The sequence below is a fragment of the Eutrigla gurnardus genome (assembly GCF_963514095.1).
Source record: "Eutrigla gurnardus genome assembly, chromosome: 24".
Classification (NCBI taxonomy): domain Eukaryota; kingdom Metazoa; phylum Chordata; class Actinopteri; order Perciformes; family Triglidae; genus Eutrigla; species Eutrigla gurnardus.
Window position 1 is genome coordinate 7,388,827 of NC_139935.1, and position 23,697 is coordinate 7,412,523.

General features: G+C 45.4%; 2 protein-coding genes across 4 annotated transcripts in view; one reads left to right on the forward strand and one right to left on the reverse strand.

Annotated features, from left to right (window-relative positions):
- Positions 1 to 18,786, reverse strand: part of LOC311010151 (gamma-aminobutyric acid receptor subunit beta-3-like) — a 38,002-nt gene extending 19,216 nt beyond the window's left edge. The window contains exons 1-4 of one of the 3 annotated variants that reach the window (XM_084004694.1): positions 18,344 to 18,786; positions 3,023 to 3,070; positions 1,336 to 1,427; positions 1,173 to 1,240 (exon numbers count right to left, since the gene is read on the reverse strand). In XM_084004694.1, the coding sequence (XP_083860820.1) occupies positions 1,173 to 1,240; positions 1,336 to 1,427; positions 3,023 to 3,070; positions 18,344 to 18,495 (360 nt within the window). In that variant the 5' untranslated portion in view covers positions 18,496 to 18,786. Of the gene's footprint in view, positions 1 to 1,172; positions 1,241 to 1,335; positions 1,428 to 1,538; positions 1,672 to 3,022; positions 3,071 to 18,343 lie in introns of those variants that run through there. The other 2 variants (XM_084004695.1, XM_084004696.1) reach the window with 2 other exon arrangements.
- Positions 4,771 to 22,301, forward strand: LOC311010153 (gamma-aminobutyric acid receptor subunit alpha-5-like). The gene is made up of 10 exons (XM_084004698.1): positions 4,771 to 4,818; positions 5,239 to 5,320; positions 5,877 to 5,998; positions 6,900 to 6,967; positions 7,793 to 8,013; positions 11,124 to 11,206; positions 15,522 to 15,665; positions 19,826 to 19,978; positions 20,145 to 20,356; positions 20,619 to 22,301. Exons 1-10 carry the CDS (start codon positions 4,794 to 4,796, stop codon positions 20,916 to 20,918), a joined length of 1,410 nt encoding a protein of 469 aa, XP_083860824.1. The 5' UTR covers positions 4,771 to 4,793; the 3' UTR covers positions 20,919 to 22,301.
- Positions 22,302 to 23,697: the final 1,396 nt, after the last annotated feature.

Below are 23,697 nucleotides of genomic sequence, written 5' to 3' on the forward strand. Positions count from 1 at the left end.
GGGTGCTCTGGAGGAAAGCACACTCGCCTCGTTAGCTGTTGGGAGCAGCCAAACTGTAAAATGTAGTTTACTGTAAATATATATTATCCTCATGTCTTATTTCATTGGTTTTATGTGAATTTCAGACGGAGATGATGGGATTTTATAACATTTAACGTCTCATAATGATGATATATATAGTGCATGTATTATAAAGCACAAACCTATAATGAATGAGATGAAGATCAAGGGTCACAAATCATAAAAAGACTGATATGACTATACGGATACGATTCAGAAACGAGTGAAAATGCCTTCAATTTGCTTCAAAATATCATATAAGAGCAACAAAAACTGCAAATCCTCATAATGGAGTAGCGATTATGTTCCCCACAAAACATAGATACCAAAAAAAATTATATAAACGAGATGCTTTTGGGGGAGGTGTTTAAATATAATGACTAGGCACTAGAAAGAGGCAAGTCAATGCCAGGAGTCATCCGATGAAGACACTATTGATTATCATTACTATTGATCAACACACACACACACACCTCCCACCAGATGAATCGTGCTCACTTTCTTATTCGTTCATTTTCCTCTGGATGTGGTCAAACGAGGCGATGACATCATGTGAAACGACGCTGCGATGGAGCTCGAGGTGTAAACACTCGCATCCTTCAACCGACCCGTGCATTAGTTGACTGTATGGTTGTAAAGAGCAGCCATAAAAAGCCATCATGGCACACAAAGCGATGGCCCGTGACAGAGATCTGGAATCAGCTGTTTGTCAGGGCCTTGAATCCACAGTCACAAGCAAAAAGAATGGATCGACGGGGTGAGACGGCTGATATTTGAAGCCTTTGGATTTGGGGGTCAACACGATCCAATCACACCTCTGATAGCTCATTTAAACACATTTAAACTGTCTAATATTACCCGTGCATGTTTTCCTCACTCTCCTGTCTCGCATTTTTTTTAACACCGAGCTGCCTCATCGTATGTAAGGTAACACTGTGTGAGACAAAGATGTTTTATTGCTTACAGGAAACCCAGCCCATCCATTTCGGCATCATAATGGCCTGAGAGAGAGGAGGGGGGGGCACTTCCCTGCTACTGTAAACCACGCTGCCTGAGTGCCAGTGTGCAGAGGCAGGTTGAGTAAACGCAAAGAGAGATAGAGATCCACTCACCATGTTGACTTCTGACACCATGTCTATGCTGGCCACGTCTATGCTCATCCCGACTGCAACCGGGGCCCCTGGAAGAGGTGAAACAGCACCATATGTACACATGGGGGGGTGACCACAACACAACAATACAGCTGCCCTAATTGACGCGGAGGGGTGACAATACCTCCAAAGTCCGGCCTCAGTCGGATGTCGTATCCCTTCAGGAGTTTATCCACCGTCTCCTTCACGAAAGACATGTTGCCCGGTTCATTGACGCTGGAACGACAAGAGGAGGGGGGGAAACATCACCTTGACTCCCGTGTCAATCAGCCCGGGCAATAACCTTGACTCCACAGAATGGAGAAGGAAAAAAAAAAAGCCACTCACCTTTTGGCGCAACACACAATCGAACCGACAACCAGCGCGGACAAGACGCGGAATTGGCGAGCCCCGTGCAATGCGAACATTGCCCCCCCTTTCCTGTTTATTTGTTTATTTATTTTCTTCTTTTTTTCCAAACCCACCCCCCCGTTGTTTACAACCACAACAACAGCAACAGTCGAGACGGTTCCGGGAGCTCTTCAAATCAGAGTAAATCCATTGGTTGCCCGAGAGGAGAAAAGTCGACAAGGGGGGTGGGGGGGAGAAGGATGGGGAAGGGGGGGCGGCGGGGTTGGGGGGTGGGGGGTAAAAGTCAGCAGCCCGCCGTGGATGGAGTCGCGGATGAAACGCGGGCAGACATCGCCTCCGCGGCTGTGGCTCCGTCGCTCCGTCTTCTGACTGCGCTCTTTTGCTGAGGAGCTTTGGAGCGCGTGCGGATGAGGAGGGAGCGCGTGCGGACGAGGAGGGCGCGCGGGGATGGTGCTGCTGCTGCTGCTGCTGCTGGTGGCGGTGAAGGCACTCGGCTTGTTCAAGTGAGAGACGAAGCCCAACACCTACACTGTAAAAAGTACCCACCAGTGGCCGCAGCGTGGTGTGTTATTTCCCCATGAGCTGTTCTTAAATTACATTCATTAAACTACCCAGAAGTCTGTTCTAAGTGTCGTAAATGTGTTTAAAGGGCCACTCCTGCTAATTAGAAATGCTATTTCATTAAATTGAGGCACTCACAAAAAAAAGGATCCAAATCAAAGCAACAGAGGCAGAGATATCCTGACTTTCAGTTTTTAATACGTCCGATCCTACAATTCCCACAATGCAACACAGTGGAACAGTTACATTCATCTCTCCCTGAACTGTAAATGTCCTTCAAACTCAAATTTGTAGCACATATGTTGAAAGACTTATTCAAGATGACCCTGATGACGTCATCAGGTTCATCGTCTGAGACTCATTAAAAAATCCCATTATAGCCACGTGTTCATATTCAGCGCCCCTTTAAATATTTATGTGGGAAAGTTTCTCATATTTGTTACTTTTTAATTGTATTATTATTAATTCAGTCATTTTACCTCTTCTACTTGGCTTTATTGTTATTAAAGATAGAAAATGACCGAAACAGGGAGAAAATAAATGTAATATTTTTGTTTTTTCACAAAGACATATGCCTCGTTGAGATGGACATTTTTTACAGTGCTCCTCACACCATCTGCGCCAATCCCCTTCCCCTGTGTTTCCTATAAAAATGGCGGGACCCGAACAATATCGAGGAGGGACAGGTTGCGTTCATCAACCTATTAATCGATGCTTGTGATCGAATAGTCTATCATGGCATCTACTCCTTATCTACAGGGCGCTACTATTACTTATATTATATTGAAGTCGACAGACATTCTGTTGATAATAGGACCGCGTGCTGTGCGCGCGCGCGGCACACAGTTGGAGAAGCACGTTAATGAATAATGTGTGTGTATTGCTGTGACATTTCCTACCTCGTGTCATAGATGGCGAACAACTTCTTGTTTCCGTCAACAGCGTTCCTGGAAGAAAAGGGCGATGACATCATTAACGATGGAATAGCTTTTAGCCAATGAAAACATGACAAGGCGGATGATTAGTCACTTCAATCACAGCAATGGAACATCTATGATATGTAGTTTCCCTATAAGATGCCCTTTTTTAGGTTGTGTCTTCATTACTTTTACATTCAGCTGCACAGAAGTGTATTAACATGTGTTGATTGTGTTTGTTTGTTTAAGCCTCCCTGATAGGTCGTGTGGGTTAATTGATCTGCGGGGTCCATATCGTTCTCAGGTTTCTAGCCTGCGGCGGGACTCTCAACCCGTGGGACGCCTGCAGGGTAAATATTGAAAAGCAGTCGATTTCCTCTGGGAGAGCCCCCTCCTTCCCATCTGCACACACACACACACACGCGCGCGCGCGCGCGCGCACGCACGCACACACACACACACACCTGTCTCTTCCCTCACAAACTCGGAACATGGGAGAAGTTTGCCTTCAGGGCGTTTATTCGAACCCTACTCAACCCGAGCAGGTGTGTGTTTTCTGCCTCGGAGAGGCCCTGAAGGCATCACCGGTCATCGCCCCGCGCGAGCTCTCCGCGGTGCTGAAACGCGCCTCGCGCTCGCGTACCCCCAGCCGCAGCTGGCGTCCACGCGCGCACCTCCGCGCTGATTAACAGGAGGAGCGGAGGGAGGTTTTTAACGCCACCAATGAAACGTGGAGCTCGGCTACCATCTCATGGCAACCGTCAGACTTTATGGAGGAGGGCGACGTGTGAGTTTCCTGTTGGTTTGTGTTCTTTTTTTCTGCTTTATATCCCGTTTTGTTGTTGTATATTTGTGAGAATGTGCTAGAAACTAGAAGCTAGGAAGCTAGCGGAGAAGGCTAAACCAGCATTCACGGGTAAATGGGCGGAAATGACTAGCAAAGCTAAAATAATACGTTGTTAAAATTGGTATAAGTAGGCTAATAGTTTAATTGTTCAATAAATTAGGCAAAGCATGGATAAACAGTCGAATACATGTCGGACAAATAGTTGCTAAAAGTAATACAGTATTAGTATAACATATTAACTCTTGAAATATACTTTTACTTAAACTCGAGGGTAGTTCAAATGTCCAGCTTAATGCTACGAAACCGACCCGAAAGTTAAATTGCGTAATGCAACACATATTTATGCAATTAATTAGATAACAGCCAATATAAAATCATGAATATATGGGGTGCTATTTTCAGTAAATTTGACATTTGACTTTAATTCCCTTACTGATGGAAAAATCCTCATTTCTTCTGCACCTGCTTTTTTTTTTCACCCCCCTCCAGTTCCACAGCGAGTGCGCCTCCCCCTCCCAGCCCACCCACCAATGGGCAGCACCTATTATACAAATTATTAGCCTCTATTGCAGCACTTGATTCTCTCGCACCGGCAAGGGGCGGTGCAGCGAAAGAGACGGGGAATCAACGTGGACTCCGCTCTGCTCCGAGGCTGGCGGATACGAGGCGTGTGATGCTGATGCTGCTGCTGCTGCTGCCGCTGCAACACCTCTGGAGGCGATGCAGGAGCCGCGGTGCAGCTGAAGGAGGAAGGCGGTGTAGCCTATAGGAGAAGACCAGACAGACTACTACAACAACCCAAGGTGGAAGAGAGAGGAGACAACCGACAAGCAGCGGGGATTAGGTGATTGAGACCCCCAGCTTCCAGTCGCTGTTTTTTTTTTAAAGGGGGGAGCCCAAAAAAATATGGTGGTGATGGATCTGCATTCAGGTAACCCTCTTTTTTCAATATAATTAGACAGCATGGCAAATGGGAATAGGGATGTTTTTGGTGAGGGAGAGGGTGATGGTGGAATGGGGGATAAAGGAGGGGGGGGTGGCCCGGATGAATTGTAATGGATTCAAACGCAGTGTGAGCTTACACAATGGGGATCACACTGCAGAAAATCCCACCGCTGTATCCGTCCGGCATAGGATCGTGAGGTAGATGAGCCTCATTGAGCAGAGAGCCGCTTGATTTAGTGATCCCTGTAACGATCTGTGTGTGCGGCGGAGTTTCTTTGTGCGAGTTGAGGGGGGGGGGACCTTAAGAACGCTCCACCTTTTTAGTTGATCACATTTGGAGGATGGTGCTGCTTCTCTGATGCAATCCTGTTGTGTTTGTCTCCCTGTGTATGTGGATGTGTTACAGCTCCAAGCAACAAAGTGAAGAGGATCTCAGTCATGGCGAGACTCGTCCTTACCCTCCTGCTCCTGTGTGGATGCCAAGATAGGTATGTTAGGAGCTGAACAGCTGCTGAAAAAGTCTATTTCCTGCCAACTCTCCGGCCCTCCTATATCCTCATATCTGATCTGCACTCTGCATCACTGCTTAAGTGGTTGTCCTGCACTCAAGAGAAGCCAAACAGATCTCTGGATCGATTATCGTCCTCCTCTAATACATCAACACCTTTTCCAGATGTTCAAATCCAGCTTCTGTGTTTCCTCCTGCTGATGTCCGGATGGACACAATGTTCTATGCACAAAAAGAAAACTAAATTGTGTAATTTGCCTTATTTTCTAGCTAATCCTCGGGACATAATGACTCCTTGTCGCCATATTTAACGAGGGAACTCATTTGTTTGTGTTTGGATCACATGTCAAAGCCTTAATTATCTCAACTGGTAGTTGTAAGCGCTACTTGTGTTCAATAATTAATCCCAACAAGCCTATCCTTAATGCGGCGAGCTGTTTAATCACAATAACCATGTCATGTTTGACGTATCACCAGGGATGTTGTGTCTCCTCAGAGTCTCTAACACTTGCTCCCTTGTCTCCTCCACTCTACAGTCTCTGCCTGTCCTCGGAGGCGCAGAAGGAGGCGGCCGCCAACGACAACAGCACCGTTTTCACCCGGATCCTGGACGGACTCCTGGACGGTTACGACAACAGGCTCCGGCCGGGGCTCGGAGGTTGGCTGGGTATCTTATTTCTCATTTTACCATCGTTCTTCTCCACGAGGCTTCATTTCCAGCTGCGATTTCAAGCGCCAGTTTTTTGGGATGAAAGGGTGGAAACTGTGCGAGCAGATGTGGGATTTAGCTCCCGTGTCAGCTCAGGTGAACGTGGCGAGGTTCACGAACGTATGTGGTCTTTTCTTCGACCCCACGGGAGAGTAAATCAATCAGGCCATCTTCAGTCCTGTGCACTGTGGCGTTTTATGTGGTGTTCTTCTCCCCGGCAACAGGACATAACCTTGAGAGCCGACAAAACCGCCATTCAAAGGCACTTTTTCATACCGCATGCCTGGTGTGTCATGACAGAAGCCCGCGCTCACATCCTGGTAACGGTTGCTACCCCTTGACAAGAGGGCCTATAAATACATACCTGAAAAACATTCAGACCTTCATTCAGCATTCAACAAGCTGCTCTCCGCAGCGAGGCCAATCCCGGCTCGCCCGGGAACACATTTATATGCATAGTGGAGATTTTGTTGGCTTTGCTGGAGGAAATGACAGGAATAATGTGCAACCTTTTTCACATCAGCGTCCGGAAAAATGCATTGTGAGAGAAGCTCAGGGAAATGTGCACATTCAATTAAACACTGAGACTGGGTGGCTGCAGGTTTTTAAATGCCAGTATTGGCTTTATTGCTCAATATTTAATTATTATCTTTACATTTGACCGTTTGAACCCCCCCTAGGTTCGACGCAGCCAGTTCTCCCTTGTTCTTTCTTGTATTTACAAAATAACCGCCGGTTAATACATGATGAAACTAACTGTAATAAGGCGGAGGATGTGGTATCGGCACTATCTTCTGCTTTTCATGACCTCGTCACGCCACCAACACTCTCACATGTGCTCTCTCAACAGAGAACGTCACAGAGATCACGACGAATATTTTCGTGACCAGCTTCGGGCCAGTGTCCGACACGGAGATGGTGAGTTCATCTGCAGCAAACACACACACACACACACACACACCCAAACCAGGCTGCCACACATATTTTTAGCAACACCTAATTACATTTTTTGAGACTGCTACCTGCGGACGACTGAAGCATTTTTAAATTTAATGCAATGTGGCGGGTCCACTCCAACTCGTTCCCAATGTTCCCTTTATTAATGCGTTCTCTGATGAACTATAAGGTTCCACTCGGATAGCAAAATGCATTAAACCTCCTCTTTCATTAAATCCTCTATTACACCCCGCGATATCCCTGGCACACTTTGACACAGCAGTTGCCACATTGCTATAATTGACTTGAAAAAAAGGTATTGACAAGGGCGTATGATTGATTAATGAAATGTGGCAAGGGACTTGAATGGTTCTGCAGTCCGTAAAATCTTCCTGCGTCAGCGTCATTATTCCGTGGGAAGGAGTATGTATTCCTCGCTTATTCCTTTGTTCTTTTTTCAAGCTTGAAGCGGGTCGATATTTCACAAACAATTTATGATGGATTTCTACAGCGCGGCGTTTGATCGCCACCAAAAATCCGAATGGATGAAGACATAAAGGAGGAGCTACTGTCCATTTTATGCTGATTCACAATTGATGAAGAAGCAGGTTTTTCTGTTGTAATGTGCTTATTCATATGAAATATGACAATAAAATGGCTTCATTCGGGGATCTGTATGCACACCAGAAGAAATGACACTTTTTCCTTTGACATCCCTGCATGTTTTGGGATAAAATGAGCTAAACATGACATCACACCACTGTTTTCACTGCTCTCTGAAAGCTTTCTTTCTCGCTGTCGCCTCAGGAATACACCATAGACGTCTTCTTCCGCCAGAGCTGGAAGGACGAGCGCCTGTGCTTCAAGGGTCCGATGGAGATGCTGCCGTTAAACAACCTGCTGGCCAGCAAGATCTGGACCCCCGACACCTTCTTCCTCAACGGCAAGAAGTCCATTGCTCACAACATGACCACTCCCAACAAGCTGCTGAGGCTGAAGGATGACGGCACCTTGCTTTACACCATGAGGTAGGTTTTCTGACTCTCATGTGGTTATATGGTCAAGGTTGGCGGCACTTGTTGCTTTTATATATTTAATTCATTTCAATTTTCAAAGCAAAGTCCAGTCAAGGTCCTTCTATGTTTTTGTTGAGTCTCAATATTCTTGTATGAATCGAGGGCCGCTCCTATTTATGTGCCCCGACAGCTTTTATTAGAGGTTAGCGAAGGGGACGGTTTTCAAAAGTACATAGACATGAAAAAAAATAGTTACCAAGGCCAACATAATACATAACACAGCTCTGAACTCAGAGTACTCAGACTACAGGAGAACAGTGTCACCCAGTGGCCAGTCACAGGCATTTGATTTGTCAGAGCAAAGTAAAAAGCAAATACTGAACGTATCTTTTTGGAGTTTTTTTCCCAACTCACATTAAGACATTCATGAAGACATTAATAAATATGGATAGCAGAGTGTCGTGTCTCTTTAAATGTATGGTTTTGAGAAGAATCTGCAGGGAGGGGGGGGGGGGGGGGGTCATCCATTATGAAAAGCAGCCTCAGTGTGAACTATAGTTTTTGGCAGTGCTGTAGCGCTATAGTTTTTGGCAGTAATGTGGTGGTAGATTAGGGGGGGGGGAGAGAAAGAAACAGGCCAACAACCAGATGGTGATCGCTCTAAAATAAACCAGCAATATTAACTTAAAAAGCTGTAAATACAGAAATGAGGGACGAACGATTGTGAATTGAGACACCATCTGTTAAACGGGCACGTCTTGAACAACTCTTTTTTTGTTGAGTAGAACAGCAGCGTAACCACCAGGGCTCCCTGTGACCTTTGCACCAGAGAATTAGAATAATTCTGTGCTTATCCTCAGGAGTTACTGTAGCCGCAGGACTTAGGAGTGACTGTATCACGGATGAGAGCACTCTATCTGATACCAGCGTCACCCACGGGGAGAATAATGCTGGACGGACGGACAGATTATCCATATGCAACCACCCCGCCATACATACATGTCTAAAGAAGTGTGTGCTCGTTGTCACCTCTTTGTCATATTTACCACGACACACACGGCGGGCGTCGAGCACGTCTAATCAGTCGCAGCGGCGCTCACCTTTGACCTCGCGGCTTAACAAGCGAGGGATTGCGTCGATTCCATAAGCGTCATTTTGTGGGGAAAACTGATAGCGATAGAGCATGTGCTTCCATAATCTAAAAGTGGCGTCCGATTCCCCGCCACAGTTGAAATGAAGCAGCAGTAGGTTTGCTTTTAATCGTCTAATTGTTACAATGCTGCGCTCGTCATTACGGCGGAGCTTACCCACGGGCAGCGCTGGTTTTATTTCCTGCATAAATACACACTAACACACCATCTGGGTACTCGCAGGTTACAGCTCACATGACAACAGCTTGTGTTTGCTTGTTGGCGTCGTGTGTTATTGAGTGCTTTCGGCTTGTTTTTCCACGAGGAAAAAAGGTGATTATTTCGAGGATTTTTTTGTTTAATATAATATAATCTATATATACAATCCACACACAGAAAACACGTATTTTCATAGCATATAGCGTACTTTATATGGACTAATCCTCCCCTTAGGATTCACCACACTCTCATACTCATACGTGTCCGATTCACGATAGTAATTACCAACATTATATCCTCACGCCATACCCAACGCTTCTCACAGTCGGTTTCTTGTGTTTTTTCTTCACACCTTGGGCTTATTATATAAGCTAAGCTCCCATGTATGTGATTTTAGAGGTTGTTAATGTGAAAAAAGCTCCGGGACTCAAAACCCAGCGCTCTCCTGTGTTGTCCCGTCATAGTTTGACTTTTCTGCGACGTCAGGCGGGTTAGAAACTTTTAGATTTCCCACAGGTGTGAAGATGCTGTTTCTGTGTTACCGCTGTGATTTACTGCTTTCTGCTCGGTCCATACCGGCTGAAACGAATCATGGGGCTTATTCTAAGCTGCTATTTCACCCCTGATATTTAAATTATAACTGCAAGGGGACGCGTAGATTCCTCTTTTCAAAAGGAACGAGTCCCCGGCACCGATCACAGCCCTAATAAAAGCAGCTATCTGCTAACGGGGCAAGGCCACATGAATAATTAGAACATGGTATGATAGCCAACAGCCATGTTCTCATTTATTCATCCCAAAGACACTCTCCCCTCTCCTCCATACACAATCCTTCAGCTGTTTTGAGACACAATAATGCAATTGGATAAATCTGCGCTGATGTGGAAAGCAAGCTGAGCCCCAAAACATCAACCCTGTAGGGAGCAGAGGTGGCCGCTTACCCCACGCCGCTACGCTTCGCTCACTTTAATGATATAATTGGGGAACGTTCCTGCGGTACATACATACATGCAGGAGGTTTTTTGAAGCAGAAATAGAAACACGACCCGAGAGGATTTCGCCACATCTTGGTGACAAAGTTGTCATTAAGATTATAATACAGATCAGTGAAGGGAAAATACTGTAGCTGATGTTGAGGTTGCTCATACGCCTGAACAGTAACAGCAGAAACAACACCTCATCATATCTGCTGTTTATCATCATGCAACAAAGAAGAACCCCTAATATTGGGCATATAGCTAAAAAAAATTTATAAAAAATACGATGTGATCTCCAGATTCTTTCAGCACAATGAGGAAGAAAAGCTAAAATGAGAACATGTGTTGAAAGACTGGCAGAAAATCCGATTTGAAAAGCTGTTGGCGGGTGTAAATGTGTGTAAATGAAGCAGGAAATAGACTTCACCTCAAGTCCTGAGCAATTCAAACCGTGTCTGTTCAGAGATGGAGCTACGATTATGTGTCATATCCATATGTGTAAAAAAAAATGACTCAGAGAGGCAAAGAACACAGAAACTCTGTGGCCACCAGGTGGTAGTATTGCCACTGTATTGGTGAGAGAGACTGTATTTTACCTCCCTCCATAGCTTTTGTCCTTTTATTCTTGCAAAGATAATAAAGCTGCTGCTTTCCTTGTAATTGTTTTTGGTACCCTGTAATTTCAGATGTAATTACACAGCGCTCTGTGTAACAAATCTACACGCCCAGTTAAAAACGTCCCAACGTGAGGCTGTGCTACGTGGTTAACGGGTTTGTTTCATGTGTTTTGCCTCAGACTGACCATCTCGGCAGAATGCCCCATGCAGCTGGAGGACTTCCCCATGGATGCACACGCCTGTCCCCTCAAGTTTGGCAGCTGTGAGTCAAATCATGCCTCTTTCTTTTCTACGTATCTTGCACGTCACTACTTGCTATTGTGAGGCCCATGCAGTCAATTATACAAAATCTTTATCTAAACTCGGAGAACAATACGGAATAATTCTGTCTAGTTGACAGAATGCTGCTGCATTCAGTCGACGATGTCGTTATCTACTGGAGATTGCTGAGTTTGCTTTCCTCACATGAAAATGCGACGCTGTTGTAGAAACACCAGTAAGGCTGCTAACATTAGACACCATAAGCTGATGGTCGCAACACACCAGCAAAACCTCCCGACGGTGTGTTTTTGTGTCATCATTGCACTGTGTAAGTGTTCAAGTCATCAAAACCATAACTGTAAGTGTCATGTGATGCAACACACACAAAAAAAAACCCCACTAAACACTGGCTTTATGGTTAAAGCTCAGGAAAGTGTGAGATTAAGGAGGCGTGCGAGCGACATACATTAGTAAGCAGAGGAGGCGGCCGCAGGATTCTCCACAGGGTAGACCCAGCAGAGGGGATTACGAACAGACCTGGTTCAAATCACTTGTGGGTTTTACAGTCACAGTCAATTTAGGTCAACCGGCACACGCTGAACTTCAAGTGTGGACATCTGATTTGAGTTTTGTTTTTAAATAGCTGCTATTAGAAAATGTCACTTTTAGAGGAGATTAGTGCAGTGATGGGCAGGGTTTCCCCCCCGATGCCGTCTTAACGGATGGCTCGTTGTGTGTCCTACCTGTGAGGACTTGTATAGAAACTTGAGTGGCCCCTGGGGGTATTTAAAGACAGATCTGGTCAAATGCCACACCTCGGGAGCTTCTTGGGCTAAAAGGATGAGGCTCTTATCCCCAGATTTCTGTGCGACGCCGGTCCACCCACACTCACTATGGAAGAGAAGCACATTTGCCTCCAATCCGATTACAGCGTAAGGAGCTGTCGGGGCCTTCCCATGGCAAGCTTAATCGCCCCGGTGCGAAGCGCCGCAGGTGAAAGGTGTAAGTGTGTAATAGGAATAATGTGTTGATGGTGACACCGCAGAAGATGAAGTGTCCCAGAAGGGTGGGTGTCTTTCCTTTGGTCGTCGTAGCAACCAGACTCCTGGTGGCGTCCGTTCTGTGTGACCTGCCCCCCCCTCCCGGTTTAGCCGGTGTCCTCAGGTGACATCCCGGCCTATATACTAAACCTCCACATCACGCCGCGGCGTTGCGAAGACCTGATAATCAAACCTGCGGGAAGAAATACAACTGCAATCCCAGTTGTTTCAATAAACAAAAGTGCCCAGCACACACGTTGTTTTAATCTAGTAATCTGTGACAACACAGCAGTATTTTGACTGTATTCGCTGTTTACTATTGTACATCAGTGGGGGATGAACGGAGACAACATCCAGTATAATGAAAAATGGGCAAAATTAATCCCTCAAGCCACCAAAGCTCTCCACCCCCTCCCCCTTTTATTACCTCCGCCAAGGAGGTTATGTGTTTAGGCTGGTTATCATGTCTTCTTTCTAAGTCGTTTACCACGGACTCATTTCAAATCAACGTCGTCAATACTGTGTGCCTTATCTGCTACAAAATGTCCAATTCTTGTCCAATTTCACAACTTTAAACAGATGATTAAATGCGGCTTTCTGCAGATCTACTGTTAACATTCATATCGAAATGAATATAATACATTTAATCTTCAATTTCTCGGCTAATGTCGGTTGCCTCCAGATCGTCATGATTTTGTAGATTACAAATACAATGAATAGTTCTCAGTTGCAGATAACCGCCATGGGGGAAACAAAAGCGTTTCACCAGCTGGCTTTCACTTGTCTCCAGTTTGTCTGTCCCAAAGTGCAGCAAATGTAACCTTCTGATTGCCAAACTGGGATTTAGTTAATCATTTTAGTTAAAGTTCCAGCCCATAAAGGCCATAATAGCTGTGAAGTTCACATTAGTACCGCCATCTTCCATAGCTCCTTCCACTCATTGGTGACAGAATAGTGATTTATTGTGCAATAAAAAGCACAAGAGTCTGCTCTAAAGGGCAACTCATCCCTTATTCTGTCTCACAGTACCTGTATCCTAATGCGGCTGCTGCCATGGCTTTCAGCCATACCGCTCTCACATACTGCTTCCCTGTGGGAATCCAGTTAATGGCGAGCCCAGTGGTGTGTAGCATTTAATTCAAGATGCAATCATTTTCTTGATGCAAACCAAAAGCTAAAAGTGCTGCACTTTCTTATTTTGTGTCTTCTGTGTGTCTTTGGGAGTTAGAAACATTAGAGAAGTTTCTGCAGCAGGCGGTGAATGCGTAGTGTGGAACTTGGCAGGGCTTGAATAAGTCATAAAGATGCTCAAAACCTGTGAGCGGAGGGAAAACAATCAAATCTGCTTTAATTAATGAGTCATCTCTCAGCGTTCCATGCCCCTCAGCCCACAGTGATCCCGCTCAACAGTAGTAGTGAATCATTTTGTGATTGCTCTTCTTCTCGGAGCCTTTATTCTATACCAGTATTTACTTCATTGATTCTAAGATATGAATGTCTGGATGCTTTCATGAAGATTCCAGCCGCCACATCTGAACAGTGGATTTTCAGGATGAGGATTTCCTCTTTGCTGAAAGTCGAACATCAGTTTAGGACTTAGCGGGTCAAGCTGTTCTCAAGCCAAACCGTGGCCCAAATTTGTGTTGGATACGACAAAACTGCGTTTGTCTCCCGTCTGCATCGCATGTGATTGTCCCCGATCTCAAGGCGTAGTGTTGAAATCTGATTAGGAAGTGACCCCGCGGTTGTAATGGGCTTTTATTTAAAACGCGCGACGCGCTGAGTGTTAATTCGCCGGCAACTTTCTGAAAAAAAAAACACAATTTGGAGCCGTGAAATCCTCAGGATTTATTTCCATAAATATTTTTCGGGCAGCTTCACTCAGAGTGCGCGGAGCTACTGTATTGTCAGTGATGAGTTTGGCTGAGTTGGAGCTCCCCTTGCCTCGCTCGCAAGGCGGGAGCAGCAAAGCATTAAGCGTGACCTGTCGAAAAGTTGGCTCAGGTGCACCGCCTTGCCTGCCAAAGTCTTTAGCTCTTCCCCTACGTAATGAAATTCTCCAATAATCCCTTATTGCAATCTAACTCCCCTACATTTAAGGTCCTGGCCTTTGCCCCGACGGTGCCCGAATTTAAACACCACATATATTGTGGGCTCCAAGGATGGAAACGCTGGAGATGAGATGTTATCCACAGATATAAACAACCCCCGATACACAACTGAAGGTTTGCGATAATCGGCAAAAGATAAGTTGGAAACATTTGAAAAGTTTTCATGCGACGACATCATTGATTGCATGTCTGACGGTGAACAGTGCACACTAAAAGCAGTGCTTGTCACGGCAGCAAGAAATCATTGCAATTTTCTACCTCCAGTATTAAATTGAAGCCAGGGATCATCAAAATAAAAAAGAAATATTGAATGAATTCGACTAGAAGCGAGCTGACAGCCCTTCTCGCTCATTATTTTCCCTCTGAGCAGATAATTTATTCTCCCAATTTTCCCCTCAGCCCGTCTGTTTTTGGAATATGTTTTCAGATCGTCAATATTTTTCTTACAAACGTATGATGTTTTCATCCTTGAGTGTTTTATTTTGTGTGTGCCGAAAATACTGTCAAAGCCTTGATATGAATAGCAGATTTGGAAAGAGGTGACGATAATCACAATAAAAAAAGGAACAAATCATTACATCAATTTTCTTTTCGAATATCAAGTGCACTTGGAGTGAACATCAAGCTGAAATATGACAGATAAACACACCAAACGTGCTCTTTCAGGAATAAAAAATCAGAGATAAACACCTCTCTCCATTCCTCTTTCACTTTCCAGCCTTCTCTCCATATTCCAGCCCTCTGGGGGGGGCGATGATAGATCGATGTCCAGTGTTTGTACAGGATTCAACATGAATAAATGAACTAGCAGGAGAGGCTCCGCAGTTTGAGCTCTGATTTTCATCACAAGTGTGATGCAACACTTTATGGTTAATCTGACTCGGTCTGGTTCCTGCTGACAGGGGAGCTCACCTCTGACCCAGAAGTGTGGTTTAAACAGAAATGCACTCAAATATCTACACACACACACACACACACACACACATGGATACTCTGTTTTTGGCTTTCAGCCTGCGGTCTAATCAAAAAGTGCTGGAAAGACTCTGCATGAGCGGTGACCGGGTTGAAACCGACTGCGATGCGTTACAAAGTAGTTCCCCTTGCATTTGAGGTGTTTTGCATATTAAAAAAATGAATTCACAACATATCCCTTTCCCTCGCTCAGATGCCTATCCGGTGTCCGAGGTGGTCTACACGTGGACTAAGGGAGCTGCTAAGTCTGTGGTGGTGGCAGAGGACGGCTCCAGGCTCAACCAGTACCATCTGATCGGGCAGACGGCCGGCACCGAGAACATACACACAAGCAGAGGTGGGTGTCTATGGATACATAACAGATACTTATATAAAGTAAAAATGGGAGCGCTATCAAGTACTTTTCATGTAAAAGCATGTATTACAGTTTGGATCCTGAATAGTGTGAATGGAAAGACATCCTGTCTGCATCCGTTCATTAGAAGCAGGCAGCAGGAGAGTATTGCCTGTTGCTAGGTAACGCCGGTAGTTCCGTCCATTCAAAAACAACCCGTGGACCGCGTATGGTCACCGTCGCCGTGACATACAACGAAAAAATACAACACTTCACTCTCCCCCTCCTGAGTGCACAGAACGCGTTCATACTGTATGCGGTGCACGATAAGTGTAATACCAAATAAAGTGATGTAACTAATTCTAGATTAGAGGAAGATAACCGCTGCGAGGAGAGACGGGGCGTGCGAGGCAGAGAGTAAATGTGGGAAACATTATCGGGAGATCAGAGTCAATGAGTGGAGGCGAGTGGAGGAGAGTAGCCTATCCCTCACACAACCAGCTGTCTACAGACCCGGACAGGCCTGTCAAACAACACTTATCCCCGCATGAGCCCATGCGCGCGCACTCACACACACACACACACACACACACACACACACACACCCATAGAGTTAGAGAGAGACCTGAGACCTCGGGTTAATCCCTCCATCCAACCACCCATCAGCCTTTGCATAAGAAGATGACATCACAGATCAGTGAGGGATTGGTTGGCTGTCGCTGAGTGTATCTGTGCGTTTGTGCTCTTGTACATTTATCCTCGTGAGCTCCAAATGTCCTCACAGGGATGGTAAAAAAGCCTATAGAGGCAGGACGTTTAGACGCTACCTGGTTGATTCTACTGTATCAGAGCTGTATTAAGGTCATTAAATGAGGCTTTTCATTCTGAAAGTTTGACTTAAAATGGAAGCTAGGTCCTCACAAAGGTGGAAAAAGGAATCTGTGTGTGTCTGTTTGTATGTTGGGATTGGACAGCCTCATTCTGACGCATGGGGGGGGGGGGGGGGGGGATGTGCGTTGAAAGGCATCTGCTTAATACTCTTATGTAAAAACGGAACTGTAATACACTTCCCTCCAGTTTCTCGTAGAATCATTATTAAAAGTGTGGATTTCCCCTTTTTTTTGAGTGCCACAACTGAAACCTTTTGCTTTTAAGCAAGGGTTAACGCGTTCATTGGTTGAGGGACTGTATTTGGGAGGGCTGGATCACTGGATGGTTGATCGGTTGGCATGTTGACCTGTTAGATGAGCAGCCAATAAAAGGTTGTGAAGCCTGGCAAATGTCTTCTGGGAACTATAAATAACCTTAATATCTAGTTAAAGATGAACGCAATAAAAACGGGGCATCAGGATTTACTGCAGCCTCTTTTAGAAAACAGAATTATAAAATTAAATTCAAATGAAGCCACATTTTAAGCATCATTCAACCAGTTCTACTCATTTCTTCTCATATCTGTGATCAATGCCAGGCAACAGAATAGCATTCCCTTCGATATTGAATCAATAATCAAAGTCGTTTCGTGTGTGTTTGTCTGTTTACTTGACATTATTTGTTCGGCCCAACCTCATCAAATCATCAAGCCGCCATCTGGTGTTCTGATTATTACAAGAAAATGCTAAACATTATCTGTGAACTCCATTTAGCCGAAGGACTAAAGGCACTAAATCATCATTCATGCAGCTCAAAGCTTCTCTCTGGAAACTGTCCAAATCAGTGCTGATGAGTTTTGGGCTTGGGATGGGGGATGGGGCATGGGGGCGGAGGGGGGGGGGGTCACATTCAGTCCAGTAGGTTAATTTACTTTCTGTATGAGTTTGTAGCTTCCACACACCAAATATGACACTTCTCAGCCATGCTGACATGCTTTTAACAGAGTATCGCTGCCTTGAATGCAGCTGACAAGTGTCGCTGGAGGTGTAAGTGGGAAAACAGCCAGGATGTAATTGACAATCCGTTCATTTTTGCAACTTTTGCAACAGCTTGTCACTGTTATTTTTAAATTGCCTGCTACAGGATTATTTATATTTCAGCACGCACAAGTCACACAGTTTGTAAATCTGACAATTAGAGGATATTCTCTAGAAGTCAGGCCTTGGTCCAACATGGCAGCACGTCATCAAAAGTGATCAGAATTGTTTATTAAGGGGCAATTAATGTCCCCAGAGTGTGTTTGCTGTGGATGCCAGTAGATTTCTCTCTGCTCTGATACAAGTCGCCTGCTGTTAACGATTGTTCCCTTGATTAAAACAAGTCTGACAGCCACCTGCTGTTTTGTTGGTTCCAGACAGAGTAATGAAGCTTTTAAACCTGAGATCCTTGGGTTGTCGCTCTGGCCTCATGAGGAGCTTCTTTTTGCGGTTTTAAAACCTGGATAGAGGTCCACAGCTCAAACCTATTGGATGTGATGTTGTGAGCCTTGAATTAGCACGTCTAATCTTAGACAACACTCCAATTTGAGGACACGAAGGAGGAGATTAGCCCACAGGTTTCCCTTTAAAGACATCTTTAAGGATAAGACTTCTTCCATCTCAGACAGCAATATCTTTCCTTAAATAACTCGCTGTCTCTAAAAGTAGATGACATGTACGGCACGGCTGTTTGTAGAGACTTGTAGAATAATATGCTCATCCCCAGGGGATTATCACTAATTTGGATCTCCCTGTTCTAAGTTTAAGACTCACCAGTTGACCAACATGGCAGCATTGTTCCCCGAGATAAATGGAAGTTCCCCTTGGACCTTGCGAAGTAAAAATCCTTGGGAGAAAAGCAGTAAGATCCACCAGAGGAACATGTTCCTCCTCATTCCTCTGCCCCCAGTCCTGTCGGGATCCATGCATCAAGGGCAAAGGTGACCCTGGGGTGTCCCAGGTCGGCAGCGCCTGGATGTGTCTGGACGTTTCCGACAGCAGTAGAAGTCGACGGGGTAGCTGTGAGCCAGACGGCCTGGAGTCATGAGGGCGTCAGAGGGCCCAGGCGATGGGGTCGCAGTAAGAACTAGCGGTGTCGGGGATCCCCTGATGGAGGCATGGCCGTGGCGGGGGATGTTGACGAGTGTACGGAGCTCAGCGCCGAACCAGCAAATCCTCACTTTCAGGCCGCTGTCAGTTGATGCTGGGATGCCCACGGTGCATTTCCTGAATTGCTTCTTCTTCCTCCTCGCATGGCAAGGGCGTTTGATCGTTATTCCACAAAAATAACACCAAAAAAAAACATGTCCACACGGTTAGCCCCCCTCCATCCCACCAGTGATTAGCAGACAGCGAGCGGCGCTCTCCGAGGCTCATGTGTGTTTCAGAGTGTGTGTGTGTGTGTGTGTGTTAGTGCCTGGATTGGCAGGGCGGAGTGGGCGGGGCTTAAGGCTCTGTGAGGATCCCAGGACAGGAAGCCTCACACCCCCGCACCCCCGCCCTCCTCCACATTCCCTCTCTTTCTCTCACTGATGGCAGGATGCAGATTGTAACCGGGGATTAGGGAGGTTCAAAAATCCGATTTTGCCTGGAGAAAGCCTCATGTATTACTCTGCGTGTGTGCGTGTGTGTGTGTGTGTGTGTGTGTGTGTGTGTGTGTGTGTGTGTGTGTGTGTGAGGGAGAGATAGCCTGTGTACATGAGACCTAGTGTGGAATATAGTCATTGGGTTTTTCATAGTTTACCAGCGCCTGCGGTCACAAACTGCTGCTGGCAAGAGGATTTTTTAAAGCCTCAAATGCAATCTTCAGTTGTTTAACTGAATATTATTTTGTCCCCTCTCTCCGGCTACACTTCTCTCTGGATTTACCCCCAACTGTCGAACCCCAGACACAAACAGCAGTGGTAATCTATTGTCATGTCCTGGCGAATAATTAAAACGGCTCATTTTTCAGTTTAATAATGGGTTTTGAAGTTAATTTAGCTGAATATGAAATAACTCAATTTATCACATCTAAAATTTTGCAGTGGGCCACCTCTAATTATTTCATAATGAAATAGCTGGAAGGAGGAGACATGATGATAAAAAAGTAATTGTGCCATCAATGATTATGTTTGTTGTAACCCAACACCTGTTGCGCTGCAATGAGGTCAACCGATTCCGTACAATATCCCGCTGTGCTTCATCTCAAAGCCGACATGTCCCGGCCGAAATCGCCTTGTTTATTGTCCTTTTGATTTCTCTCCCTCCCCTCAGGGCAGTATACGGTGATGATGGCCCACTTCTACCTGAAGAGGAAGATTGGATATTTTGTCATCCAGACGTATATGCCCTGTTTCATGACTGTAATCCTGTCCCAGGTGTCATTTTGGCTTAACAGAGAATCAGTTCCTGCACGGACTGTCTTTGGTGAGTGAAGCCCTCGTCTGTATTTATATCTGAGCGGGTGATAATATTGGCGTCATGTACATCCACACAAGGGGAAGTAATAACCATCGTCCACCGAGCAGAAGTTATTAAAGGGCCCACCTTTTGTAAAAACCAAACTCGTCACCTGCCTTGTGTTTGCACCCAGGGGTGACGACCGTGCTGACCATGACCACGCTCAGCATCAGCGCCAGGAACTCGCTCCCCAAAGTGGCCTACGCCACAGCCATGGATTGGTTCATCGCCGTCTGCTACGCCTTCGTCTTCTCCGCCCTCATCGAGTTCGCCACGGTGAACTACTTCACCAAGAGGAGCTGGGCCTGGGACGGCAAGAAGGCTCTGGAGGCACAGCACCCGAAGGTACCTCCGCCACTGCATTACATTATTTAGGTGGAAAAGGCCAGATATTATCGTTACGACACAAGTTGCTTGCTTTAATATTACCAGAAACGCCCGGGGGAGCAGTCGTGCATCTGTTTGACACATACCTGCATATTGCAATCATCATGAATAACACACACACATACATTTTAGATGAATCATTCCAGACAGAACGGTTATCCAAAAAGTAGCAGTAATAGCAGAGCAGGGCTCCGAACTAATTCACTCTGTCCCGCCGTAGAAGCGAGACCCCATGGTGCTCTCGAAAAAGCCCAACAACGTTTGCTCGGCCGGCGTCAACTACACTCCCAACCTCACCAAGGACGTGTCCATCTCCACAATCTCCAACACGACGTCCGTGCAGCTCCGGGCCTCCGAGACCAAGATGGTGGACCCCAAGAAGACCTACAACAGCGTGAGCAAGATCGACAAGATGTCGCGGATAGTGTTCCCCGTCCTGTTCGGAACCTTCAACCTCGTCTACTGGGCCACGTACCTGAACAGAGAACCGGTGGTGAAAGGAGTGGTCACCTCCACGTAATCTTTTATCTGGTGTTTTTTTTCTGAGTTTGTTTAAGGGATTACGTTTGAGGCTAATTTGAGAGTGCGTGGACTCAAAGGGGGGAAAAAAGGAGTCGTTGTAAGATCTCTGCCCCAGATGAATAAGATCAAAAACAAACATCTGCGCTTGAAGAACAACAAAAAAAAAACTATACTCAACTACTCAAGCAATTTGAATGGATGCAAGGCTGCAACAGAATCACTTTCCTGTTTTTCATGGCCTAAAAAACTGCTTGATCACTTCATCTGAGACTATGTTGACGAGAGAGCGGGTGCTTTGCTTCTTTCTCATCGGCCCTGCTGCAGTATGCATGATGCTCTCCTCTTCGTCTTGAACCCCGACCATGTATATGTCAATCACCGGAGGCATTTCTGAGCCTCCGTTTAAACATATTCTTAACACGGAGGCTTGAAATGCACTGAGAAAAAAAAAAACCTGCAATATAACATGCATTTGAATTTGTAAAAAAACAGTACTTCCATACTATGTGGAAGGAACATCCCTTGAGACAAATGCTGCAAGTGCATTAATAATTCAGTTTCAGTCTCTTTCACACACAAAAAAAGATAAGACCTTTAACTCTATCCTTTATCTCCCGTTGGAGCAGGTGCTTGTGTGTCTCTTTGTACATCTTTATTGAAGATTCAAAGTCTTCTCCTGCAGATCTGGTTTCCCAAAAGCATTGGCAAGCAGAGTCTGGGTGGAAAAATATGGGAAAAAAAGTTACCTGAAGGTGTGAAAAGAAAGTGTATTTGAAAGAATGTCATCGCAGGGGTTTTTTTAAATGGAGATTCATAAAAGAATCAATAAGTCGTCATCGAGGGCAGCTTGCCAACCGGAATAAAAAAAAAACTTCTTTGGCCCACTTATAGGTGAGTGGACAGCTGTGAGTGTGTTTAGGATTGGATATAGTGCTCTGACTGAGTTTTGAGCCCCGGCCACTCGGCTAGGAAACTAATATTCACAGCTGAGAGACCAGTGCTCGAGTGTGTCACGTACAAATCACCAGAGCGAGAGTTTGGAGGCTGTCATTCAGGGTGCAAACGCCTATTTAGGCAAGCATCCATCCTGCTGATACTTAGGGCAAACAGCACCAGCTCCTGACTAACAGGCCCACTTCAGATAGATGTCTGAATTCATCAAGTCTTTTGAGTCAAACAAAAAAAAGAAGAGCGAAAAAAAATATATTTTTGGCTTCTGGAAGTAGTGAGGACATTTTACTGCGGTTATTCTGACCTGACCTTTCTACGTGGAAAGAAACGAGAACAGCAACCAGAGAAGTATCATCATCATCCAATTTTTCAGCATTCTCTTCCTGTAACTGACTCGATGAATTCAGGCACAGAGGAATGTCGTGGAGAGAGGAGCTCAGGGTAGCCAGCAGGGAATACGATTTGGGGAAAGTTGAGTCTCATGGGGGAAATCATGTAAATAAACCTTTAATTTTCCACTTTGCTTTGATACAAAAAAAAGACAATGTTGAGACTCTCACGTTTGAGTTTTAAGCCCTTGATATCTTTTTCCTCAATGTTTTTGTGTAAGATTCTTTCCTTCCCGTCGCTTGTAGATGAGCTTACATTGGACCGAACCTTGATCTTGGATTTTTTATTTTTCTTCGCCTATTCCTACATCGAAGTGGAAGCAACCAGCACACGTTTGTGGCATTTTTGGCTCTTCAGCCCACCGTAGCATGTGTTGGACTTGTTGGACTATGGCGAGACATACTCAGGGACAAAAGGACCTTTGCTCCCAGCAGAAGAGTTGCCTCAGAGTCACTGTTTCTTTAATCTCATGGATGTTCAACAGTGCAGTTGGGAGCACTGACAACGGCTTGGTTGAAAAAAAAAAAAAAAAAACATAAATAAAGATGACATCAGCTGCTACTGTACCTGCTTTGTGAAATTGGGACCTACGGTAAATACCACGATATCAGCTTAAGATTCTTTCCAAAGCGCTTTTATTTTGAATGTCCGTGCCCTGACTTCCTGTAGTGCTTTTGTGCTGGTTTGATTTCAGTGTTAAATCTGCATTTTATATGAATCTATGGTTGTTGCTGTCTGTCAAACAAGCGTTTCAGGGCTTCAGCGGTGTCAAACAAAAAGTCCAATGAAATGCACTTCAAAGGCGATCTATATGTCTGCGTGGGGTCGCCATGGCAGCAAGACTAGATGAAGACACCAGACATCCTTTTCCCTAGTAACAGCCTCCAACGTCTGTATCCGTTCTTATCTCGCTGCTTATGCTCATCATCCAACAAACACTCTCTTTTTGTTTGTTTTGTCGGAGCCGAAACGCTCCACTGCTGCTTGATTTCAGCTGACTAAGCCTTATTTTGAGTTATATTACCAAAGGGAATGAAACTGTAATGAGGACTTGGGTCCCTAATCTTGTGTATTTAGCCTCCACTTTTTTTCTCTATGGATAAAACATTCCCATCAGCCTTAGCGGGGGAAATCTCTGTTCCCGGGGTTCTATGCTGGTTATGTTGAAGCCTGGGAACACGGAGCTGATCCCCATAACGTGCTAATTTAGTGCTAATTAGCTACATGCTAGTGCAAATTATATACAGAAAAACATTATTTTCATAAACAGACTATGTGTCTTGACGTGGCTACGGCCAGCCAAGACACGCCGCCCACCCCTCCCTCCTTCCCACAGCCACTGTGACAGACTCATCTGCCATACATCTGTTAGAAAAGGGATTTAGTCCCGCTTAAGTGACTTTCACCCATTCAGGGGGGGCCCCTTACAGCAAAGC